An 11119-nucleotide genomic window follows, 5' to 3' on the forward strand; every position below is an offset into this window, starting at 1 on the left:
GTGGTTGGAAAGTTTCAAAGGCTTACCATTTGAAAACTATTGATCCCTCAAGATTTTGCTACTGACATTTTCGACTCAGTTTTTCATGAGGAATACGTACATGCCGGCTCCTCCGGTTAATCTGGAACACCCTGTATATATATATATATATATATATATATATATATATATATATATATATGTATATATAATATATTTTTTATTTTTCCTAAAAATTTTTAAATTTATTTAATGCTTTATCTTTTTTTTAAAATAGGGGGAAATAATTAATAAATTTTTTTTAATTTAAATTTGTTTTTAAAATAATTTTGTTTTAAAATTTTTTAAATATATTATTTATTAAAAAGTTCTTTAAAAAATACTGATCATTTTTTTTTCAAATTTATTTTTACAACAAAATAAAAATATTTTTAAACCAAAAAATTGTAATCTTTAAAAAACATATCTTTTTTCAAAAGTATTAGACATACTTTAAATTTTCAAAATACCTTTAATTTCATTTTCATTTTTGACATTAATAATTTTTATATTCCGATCCAAATCTTTATGTTGTCTTTTTTCTTTTCCAAACTTTCGTATATTTCCTTTATCTAAAATCAAAATCCATAAATTTTAATTTTTTTTTCAAACTAAATTAACATTTTTTTTCAAACAAAATTAACATATTAACTTTTCTAAAATATACAAAACCTTTAATTATGATTATTAATTAAAACCTACCTTTAATTACATCATAATTTTTTTGTTCCATCTTGTTCTGAATTCTTTTAATAAAGATAAGTTTCTTTTAAAAATAATTATCTTTTTACAAAATGACGCTATGAAGCTATTTCTAAATTACATTTCAAAATATGAAACTATCAGCTTATTTATTAATTGATTTATTCTTTTTTATTCTAAAAACAGGGTGTATATATGTTAGCGCGTCGAATGGAAATGGCAGGAAGTTCCAAAAAAAGCGTATCGCACACGTAATTGATTTTAGTGAATATTTAATGAGTCAAAACTATAGCGTGGTTATTACAAGAGAAAAACGAGGTGTTCGTCTCTGAGATCAAAAAAGGGAACACACTGGTTAGGTAGATGATAAAGATGCGTGTCCTTCCATAAACTGAGACGCCACCTGTAAGACAGCCAGTGCCTCCGTAGTTCCGGCTAGTCATAGGAACGTACCCGACAATGCTCCAACATTCTCCCTCGAGACTAAGACTAGCCCTCGCCGCAAGTTCAAATCCTTGATAAACCTAGGATGCTGATGCATTTTCGAAGCTTGTGCGCTGGTACGGATTTTGTTAATATATCTGATACCATTTCGGAGGAGGGAACGTGCTCGATTGTAAATTCTCCTCGGCTCAGTGCTTCCCGTACATAATGATGCCTTACATCTATGTGCTTCGTTTGACTATGGAATATGGGGTTCTCGGCAGTTTTCGAGCTCCATTGTTATCACAAAAGACCTTGATTTCTGCCAATGTATTAAAACCAAGTTCCAGGAGGAAATGCCGCAGGTAGGTGGCTTGCTTTGCGGCTTCGGTGAGGGCCATGTACTCCGCTTCGGTGGATGACAGTGCCACAGTCTTCTGTTTACGAGATTCCCAAGCAATTGGACATCCGCTTAGAATGAAGGCGTATCCGGTATATGATCTTCTGTCAGACGTACAATTTGCCCAGTCTGCGTCGACGTATCCCTCTACTGTTTTTTCGGTTTTTTTGTAGATGAATCCAATGTCGGCCGTGCCTTTCAAGTACCAAAGTACGCGTTTGGCGGCGGTCCAGTGAGTAGAGTTATATCGTGTGTTGTATTGGGTTAAGTAATTGACCGCGTAGGAGATGTCTGGTCTCGTGCACGTAGCCAGATATAACAATGAACCAATCAGTTCTTGATACGGGATATTTTCCAAATCAGTAACTTCATCTGTGCTCGCTTCCAATTTTGAGTTTGGATCTAATGGTGATGTCACTGGTTAAATTGAGTTAGTACATAAGTAATAAGGTAAAAAATATTTTATAATCCAAAATGTAATGTTTTAATTTGTATTTGAGCTAGTTCTTTAGGTATACCGAAAACATATATATTAAAAATTACAAAAATATATATGTAAAAATCCGCTTTGTAATAATTTCTTAATATAATGTAATAAATTTTTAGCTATTGTGTTTGTGTGCTAAAGGCATCAAAACAAATGGCATCGCTATGAATGCGTTACGGCTGATATTTTTGTGTATTTATTGGATTATTTTTAATAATTTTAGTTGAAGAAGTATAGATATGTAAAGATTAAAATATGTTCCATAAACTTTTAAAATTTATTTTTTGTTATCTGTATGCTTAATAGAATATACCTTAAATATATAATTTTTACAAATTGTTTAGATATACATATACTATATATCATTATGTATGTACGTAACATGTATGTAGGTAATGCGCATATATATATATATATATATATATATATATATATCACAGAAATATAAAATATAATTAGTGTATAATATATATGGATGTATTATATATATATATATATATATATATATATATATATACATATAATACATCCATATATATTATACACTAATTATATTTTATATTTTTGTGTTATATTAATAATAATGATAAATTAAAAATAAAATATTATCTATCTTATTTATAGTGTAATAATTGCAAATGTGTGGTTAATGATGAAGACCATATCTGTGATATTGATAGTATAGATACGCTTGAAAGTGATGATATTACTGACTGTGAAAATACTAGGAATATAAGTACGCCACACGAGTGATTTAACAAAAAGACTAATTTCAAAAGTTTTTATAAGAGAACCCAGTCAGAAATGTAACCTTGATTCAAGGTTGATTCGACTTCGATACGGTTGACAGCTAGTTGAGTCGATAAGAAAGTTGATATTTCTGCAGTATCGACCACTCCTTATCAGAAGTGCTATGTTGATTCAACGTTGAAACAATTAATGGCTTTAATTGTTTACATTGATCGTTTGATACGCGTATCAAATAGTAAATAACTAGTGAATATGTTTAATCATTGGCTGATCAGCTTAAATTCACTACTTGATACGTGTATCAAATGCGCGATGTAAAGTAGAGGTCAAATAGTGCTTCTATTATTACATATATTAAATTATGCTTTTTTCGCAAGTTATAATTTTTGCAGTTTAGCTTATTTAATTTATATGCGATTATTAATAAATTACACGTACGATATCTTAAATGCCCATAAATTTTGTTTTGTACAGTGTTTTTATAATGTATGTCATAATATTTTTTAAAATTTAAATCTGAAGCCAAATTGATCGAATTTGTATGCATATAAAAAAATAGTCTCAGTCAGAAGTAATAGTCAAAATATACAATATTATTAATATATGACATATTGAATCAATTATTATATTTTTGACATGGGATTTTTGTGTGCACTTTCCAAATTTGATCAATTTGGTTTTAGATTTTAATCTTAAAAAATATTATGACATATTGTTTATAAAAATATTGTACGAAACAATTTATGAACATTTAAGATATCGCGTAATTAATTAATAATTGCATATAAATCAGTTAGGCCAAACTACGAAAAAAAAAACGACTTGTAAATTGTGTAAACGAAGTCTAACAAAGCATGTATAATTGATGACTGTATTTAATAATTATTTGTAAAAACTTTTTACTGGCATGTTTGAATAGCGCGCCATAATGGCTCCTGTACACTGGACGTGGAAACGTTTGCCTCGCGGCTAGTACTCCAATGTGCAGGAACCATAAGCGGCGCTGCTGCGATTGTAGAGCGTAGAGCCAGAGCGTCAAATGAAGGAGATGCAGGGCATTTTTGATGTTCGAACATGTTTAGCGCGCGAGCGTATGTGAATCGCAATTGTCGCGAGTCCTGTTGAGTCCTGTTCCATCTTTCGTCGTGCACCGTCCTATTCTGCTGCTGATTTCCGTCGATTATCCGCTGATTATTCATCACAACTACAGGTATTACTCGATATTTGCTTTTCCGGTTATTTTTGCTTAACATATCCAATCAATCAATCTCAATCAATCTTGAGTCTCGCCGGAATGGTGCTCGTGTTGAGTTTTCTTTATTGATCACGACATCGACAGTCCTGTTGATCGGGCTGAAGACCATTTTTTGTAAAAAGAAGAAGAAGGTATTCAATCAATTTGTGTGAGATAATATTACTTAAAAGTAATCATTATTTTTCAAACTGTTTGTTTGGATTTGAGAATTCCTGTCTAACAGTTCTTAGCAATCTTGTTTAGTAATCACAGGTCTTTTTTTGACTGTCACCTTTTTTTATTACACTCCTTCTATTCATTATTCTTTTATTTTTTGGCCTATATTACTGTTTTTATTCGTTACATATTATTTACTTTGTGTTTTTCTTTTAATATTTTATGTAATTGATATAATGAATGATATAATTTTCTTTAATTTGATATCACAGTGAAAATATGTTAACGTTACTTGTTAATAAAAGCATGTGTAATTCAAATTATTTATTATTTATTAGATTATTATTTAAGGAGGGAAATCCACTTAAAAGCTTGAATATTAATGCAAAGTTTGGGAATTTATTGCAAGAAAATTAATGAAGCAAATATTCTTAATTGTTTTGTATTACAATATATATATTTGAATGAACTTTATTACTGCGTCCCCTCAGGGTTTGCAGTCTCCTCTCATAAATACATTTCATTCTCGTCATAATTTCTTACATATTTACATCATGTACCATACATGTCACTTTAACCGTCACAAAAAACCCTCTCTGTAATATTTCTTCCCCTCTCTTCTTGCTCTCTCTCTCTTCTTCCTCCTTCGCATTACTCCTCCTTCCTGTCTCTCGTCCTTCTGGGCTTTCTCCAGTATCTCTTCTCCTCCACCTCTCGCCTCCTCCTTCCTCTCTATTCCCTACTACGCGGCCTAGCCATATGCGACCTTACATCCTTAACCTCCCTCCCCTATCCTCGTTTCTAACCTATCCTCCTCTCGTCCTTTCCTCCTTCTCTCTCCTCCGTCGATCCGCCACTTGTTACAAAATAAATCAGATCTTATAAATCGTGTACAGCAATCCCCCTCCTTACTTCCTCGTCTCTTAGTCCCTTCCCTCCTCCCTCCATCTACCCCCCTCTCCATCCCAACTCCATTTCCTCTCCTCCACCCACGGCCCTCTATTTGATACTATCACCTTTTTTCCCTTCGCCCTTTCCCTTCTCGCCGCTTCCACGATCCTCCACCTCATCCTTCTCTCTTCCATCGTCAGGTCCTCGTCCACTCCTACTCCCCATGTCCCCTTCACCTCCCCTCCCCTTGCCAGAATCTCTTCTCTATCCGCCTTCCTTACTATCTCCGTTATTAATACCCACCTTCCCCCCTCCCTCTTCTTTTCCTCCACCCTGTCCACTGTTACCCTCCTTCCCAACACCCGCTCCATAATACCCTCCACAAAAAACCTCCTCTCCCCTTCGTCCTCTCCCTCCACCCCTCTCCACACTACATTCTTCTCCCTTCTCCTCCTGTCCTCTTCTTCCCCTCCTGTCCTCCTTCTTTCCTTCTGCGTGGTTCTCTCTCTCTCTTTCAGTCTGCTCCTCGTCCTCTCCTCCATCTCCTTCCTCCTGTCTGTCCTCTTCTCCCATTCCTCCTTCCTCTTGTATTCCTTTGGCTCCTCTCTCCCTTCTGTCCTGCTCCTCCCCTCTTCTGTCACCCTCTGTCCATTCTTCTTTCTCTGTACCTCTCTCCATTCACTTTCCCCCTTTTCCTTTACTACGTCCTTCTGCCACCTTCTCTCCGTCAACCCTCTTTCCTCCTCCTCCTCTCTCCTTCTCTCCTCTCTTTCTGTCTCTCTCTCTTCCACACTATCTCCTCCTCCGCTTTCACTTCTTTCTACCACTCCTCCATCATCTCTTCCGTCACCTCATTCTTCTCGCCTCTCCTCTTCTTGTATTCCTCTTCTCCGTCTTTCACCCCATCTCCCCCCTCTGGCTTCTTTTCCTTGCTCTTCACCTCCTCTTTCCTCCTCTCTCCTTTTATCTTCCTTTCCTTTACCTCTCCTCCTTCCTCCGTGGCCTTCTTCCTTCTCTCTTCTTCCCTCTTCTCCTTGCTGTCCCGCTGCCTGTCTCCGCTCCCTCTCCTCTTGACTTCTCCTTTTTCATTTTTCTCACCTGTTGATTCCTGCTCTTTTTGTCCCTCCGTCCTCTCCTCCTTTCTGCTTTCCTTCCGCTCTCTCTTCTCTCCGCCTTTTCCCGGTCCTTTCTCTTTCTCTATCCACTTCCTCCATAACCCCACCAAGTCCATTATACCTTCTCTTATTCCTCTCAATTCCTCTCTTATTTCTCTCAATTCTCCGCTTTCCATCTTTTCATCTTTCACCTTCTTTCTTCCATCTCTTTCCTCTCTGTTTTCCGTGTTCCGCTTCTCGCTTTTCGCTTCCTTCTTCACTACCATTTCTTTTCTCATCACCTCGTGTTTCACTTCTCCCTACTCCGTCTCGATGTTCGATTCTTCTCTCCATCTTTCCATTCTCGTTCTCTCCGCCAATCTCCTTCCTCCTCATCCTATCGATTTATCGAGATCTCGTTCCACTATTCCACCTTTCTTCTTACTATCTTTCCTCTCTCCCTTCCTGACGGACCACGTGCTTGCGAACGTATACATTCCCAAACCCGCTACCGCCATCCTTCTCTCCACTCCACTTCCTTCCTCTTCCTTCTTTCCTTTGACTCCCTCTGCCGTCTTCCTACATCACCAATTTTACCAATCATCTTCCTCTCTCGATCCTTCCGCCAATCACAGCCTCGCCCCTCGTATATCGATATCTCGCATCCGTCACTCACTCTTTTCGTCCGTCGCGCCATCTGTCCAGTCCTCTATACACTCTCTTCTCAGGCTCCATTCTCTATCTCTCTTCTTACTTAACCACCGCCTCTCTGCTTCCTTCCGTTCCTGCGCCTTGCCCTCCTCTACCAACTCTCTGTCTCTTCACTATCGCCTGCTCCAATTTCTTTCTCCATCTCTCCTGCCTCTCCACCTTCCGTCTCGTACTTCCCTTCAATGCCCCAGTTATTCTTCCTCCTTCTCTTCCTCCTCCATACACTCTCACTTCCTTCTTCACCTCCTTTCCACTTTTTCACCTCTACATAACCACGAGCACTCACTTAACCATCTTTCTCCCTCCGCCATCTTTATACTTCCCTATTACAATATATATATTTAACTATATTAAAAATTTTTTTTTAAGAAAATATAATAAAATAAAAAAGTTATAGCTATTGCCTGGAGATGCCTCGCCGTTACCGATGGATTACGGTAAACTTGCGATCCTGGATTATCTTGTATCTGGAACCAAAAAATAAGAAATTTTCTTATAAAAGAATGGTATACGCTATCTTTGACGATCCCGGAATACTTTTTATACAAATAAACATATTCCGGGATTGTTGAGGACAGCGTATACAATTCCTTTTTAAGAAAATTTTTTATTTTTTTGTTTCCAGGTGATTGAGGATCGCAATCCACTAGCAGCGGCGAGGTGTTACCGGAAAAAAGCTATAACTTTTTTATTTTATTAAATTTTTTTTTTTAATTTCTGAATGTAGTTAAATATATATTTTATAATAAAGAAAATTAAGAATATTTGCTTCATTAATTTTCCTGCAATAAATATTCAAACTTTGCATTAATATTCAAGCGTTCAGATGGATTTTCCTTCTTAAAAGATGTTAATGGCCAAAAGTTTCTGTGTTCAAAAATATAAAAGATCAAGTCACTTCCCTCTATCTTTCTAAGCTGGAAAACCTCTTTAACGGTTAATTATTTTTAATCTTTATTGTTCTGATCTCTCTTTTGTGTATTGTTTATCCAGAGACATCAACCGTGGTACTGACTTTATAAAATTGGAAATCCAAAATAGATACAAAAGAAGGAAAATAAAGAATCTTGCAAATATATTTGTTGTCTTTGATTACAATGGATATCCACAATACTAAGCAAGTAAGTACTGTTTTTTAAAAGCGGTTTAATTTTCTTCTTTTTATATTTTTATCTGATAAATGATTTTTTACTCGAAATTTTATTTTGTATTTATTTTTTGCCTATTAGCCTATATATTCTTTTACATGTGTTGCATTGGTAATAAATAATACTAATCATAGGTAGTAAGCACACAATGATATCTACAAAGCAATATCTTAGTAATTTGAATGATTTTTTTAATTTTATCAGGTGACAAGCTAAATTCGCTAAAATTAAACTTTTTAAAATTAAATTGTCTAAATTTAAACCAATGTAATCTTTTTCTTTATTTTGTGAATGCATAAAATATAGTTTTAAGTTTTGTGCTGCAATATTTGCACCTAAACATTGTATAATTGCTTGCAGTATATCATCCATAATGTTATTAATTACTAATATTGTACCTACTTTCTGCAGTGAAGCAAAAACCTATTGAATTATGGGGTTACTCTTTTTACATCATTTAAATATTTTATAAAATAATACAATGGATATTTTTCAAGTTTACAAAATTTTGCAAATTGCTGTTAACAAAAATATCTTTTCTTATTTTTCTATATATGATATGGTAATTTTTTAAATATAATAGGTATAAGAAATAAATTTGAGAACAAGTTTTAGACTTTAATTAATATTTTGGAGGAATTTAAAGAAAAAAAAAGATAAATCTCTGGACTTTTTTCTAAAGAAAATTTGATATATTTACTACTTATTAATATTTCTCGTTTTTTATTTATTTATTGCTAGAACAAAATTTGTACGATGTGGCACTACTGTTAGAGAATAATTTGGTGCCATATATATTTTCGCATCTGTGAAAGTTTGGTTTATTATCATATAGAGTTTTACAATTGTAACAACTTATTACTATTGTATTATTTGATTATAGAATTTGATTATAGAAATTTTCTTAATATTATTTGAATAACTTTATGCGCAAGTCATAGATTATTGACACCGGTTAATCAGTTTTCTTATATTTTTATAAATCCTTGCAGCGTTATAAACGTTGTTGGAAGGAGAAAGCTGAGAAAAGAGTTACAAAAAAATTAAAACTTGAAAAGCAGCAAGATGATCTCTTGAAAAAGGTCCATAGATTACTAGAACCAAAATGCAGGTTCAACGACAGTAATTTGAGCAATAGCAGTAATAGCAATTTATCAGTTTTAATAGAATCTGAAGAAGAAAACTTATAAGCTAATGAGTTAATAGATTTAAATCATCATTCTCAAAGCGAGGTTGAGATTCAAAATAATATAACTTTGAAAGACTTTCAAGTAGAATGAGTTCTGATAAAAATACAGATGAAAGTGAAAACATAAACGAAAATGAAAATATCTATAATAATGAAAGTACAGATGAAAATGGAGAGGAAAATGAAAATATTAATGAGAGTGATAATACAGATAAAAGGGAAAATGAAAATATTAATGAGAGTGATAATACAGATGAAAGTGAAAATGAAAATGTTAATATGGTTTTTGAAAATGATGAGCAAAAGGAAATTTATGTGCTATCAGCTTTACGTAAATGGGCTTTATCAGGTGGTGTTATTTCTATGTCCAAAATAGACGAATTAATTGCAAAGCTTCGACTTGTATTTCATAATCTGCCTAAAAGTTATAAGACTTTATTGAAAACTGATGATGTATATATTACTCGATTTGAAAATGGAGGACAATTTTGGTATCGAGGAATCCAAAATTATTTGGATGGACTAATTTTAAGAGATTACTTGCAAGTAAATAGAAAAATTGAAATAGATGTTAATTGCGACGGATTCCCTCTTTTTCGGAGTTCAAAGAAAAAATTTTGGCCTATTTTAAGGCATCTCGTAGCAACTAAAAATGAACCATTCATTATTGCAATTTATTTTGGGAATTCTGATTCCAATAATATACAAGAGTTTTTACAAGATTTTATAAATGAAGCTGAAAATCTGACAACTAATGGTTATATACGAAATGAAAGAACGTATAACTTTGTCATCAGACATTATGTTCTTGATGCTCCAGCTAGAGAATTAATAAAATGTTGCATTGGTCATAATGGATATGCTTCTTGCAAGAAATGTACAGTATGGGGAGAACGATTGGATTATAAGCAAACGTATATTGATCTAGATGCTCCTTTAAGAACGGATGAAAGTTTCAAAAATTAAATGCAGCCTCGCCATCATAGAGGAGTATCATTTCTTCTTCAAATTAATACTAAAATGGTTTCTCAATTTCGGTTAAAGCCCATGCATTTGGTATATGAAGGTGTATTTAAGAGATTATTGGAAGTATGGAAAAATTGAATAACTCCATGGAAATTGCACTGGACTGTTGTAAATGGAATATCTGATAGTCTACTTCTATTAGCTCCTTCTTGCCCTCAAGATTTCGTTAGAAAACCAAGACCTTTAAATGAATTATCATTTTACAAAGCAACGGAATTCCGTCGTTTGTGCTTATACGATGGTATTGTAGCTTTTGCTTTGCATGTTGATAGAAATATTTATAAGCACTTTCTATTATTGCATTGCGGAATTTATATTCTTACAAGTCCAATTCTTTATAAAACTTTGAACGCTTGTGCAAATGTTATACTGAGGACTTTTATCGAATATTTTGTCACACTATTTGGAAAATCATTTGTTGTGTATAATGTTCACTCTCTTTGCCACTTGGCACAGGAGTGTGATGATCATGGTTGTTTAGATACTTTTAGTGTCTTTCGTTATGAAAACAAACTGAAAGTAATTAAAAGTAACCTTAAATCCGGTTTTAAACCCGTTCAACAAGCAGATAAACGTGAGATAGAACGAAGCAACAAAAAAGTTGTACTTATAGATTCTGATATTAATAAAGTTATTCTTTCAAAAGAGCACAGAGATATTAATGAAAATGTCCACGGTGAACAATTTAGAAAAATTTCAGTAAATAATGTGATTTTTGAAGTCAATAAAAGAGATTCATGCTTCAAAGCAGTTACTGGTGAAATTGTAGTCCTGAGGAATATCGTTTGTAGACAGGATGATATAATTTTTGTTGGCAATATTTTTTTGAATATTTCTGATTTTTATACATATCCTTTACGTTCGTCTGA

The 11119-nt window shown here is 33.6% G+C and overlaps 3 protein-coding genes across 3 annotated transcripts; 1 reads left to right on the forward strand and 2 right to left on the reverse strand.

Annotated features, from left to right (window-relative positions):
* Positions 1 to 975: 975 nt before the first annotated feature.
* LOC118647971 (secreted RxLR effector protein 161-like) lies at positions 976 to 1952 on the reverse strand (the record flags this gene model as incomplete). The annotated part of the gene is given in 1 exon segment (XM_036294126.1): positions 976 to 1952. A coding segment is annotated over 1 exon segment (567 nt), but the record flags the coding sequence as incomplete, so codon positions are not given.
* Positions 1953 to 3677: 1725 nt separating this feature from the next.
* On the forward strand, positions 3678 to 11098 carry LOC118645707. The gene is made up of 3 exons (XM_036287384.1): positions 3678 to 3990; positions 7881 to 8008; positions 9028 to 11098. Exon 3 carries the CDS (start codon positions 9312 to 9314, stop codon positions 10188 to 10190), a length of 879 nt encoding a protein of 292 aa, XP_036143277.1. The 5' UTR covers positions 3678 to 3990; positions 7881 to 8008; positions 9028 to 9311; the 3' UTR covers positions 10191 to 11098.
* On the reverse strand, positions 5903 to 6475 carry LOC118646713 (cilia- and flagella-associated protein 251-like). Its single transcript, XM_036290197.1, has one exon. It carries the CDS (start codon positions 6473 to 6475, stop codon positions 5903 to 5905), a length of 573 nt encoding a protein of 190 aa, XP_036146090.1.
* Positions 11099 to 11119: the final 21 nt, after the last annotated feature.

Source organism: Monomorium pharaonis, chromosome 1, assembly GCF_013373865.1.
Source record: "Monomorium pharaonis isolate MP-MQ-018 chromosome 1, ASM1337386v2, whole genome shotgun sequence".
Classification (NCBI taxonomy): Eukaryota; Metazoa; Arthropoda; class Insecta; order Hymenoptera; family Formicidae; genus Monomorium; species Monomorium pharaonis.

Excerpts from the sequence above, each read along its gene's own strand:
- LOC118645707 (XM_036287384.1), top strand. The coding sequence starts at position 9,312 with ATGAGTTCTGATAAAAATACAGATGAAAGTGAAAACATAAACGAAAAT.
- LOC118646713 (XM_036290197.1), bottom strand. The coding sequence starts at position 6,475 with ATGAGAAAAGAAATGGTAGTGAAGAAGGAAGCGAAAAGCGAGAAGCGG.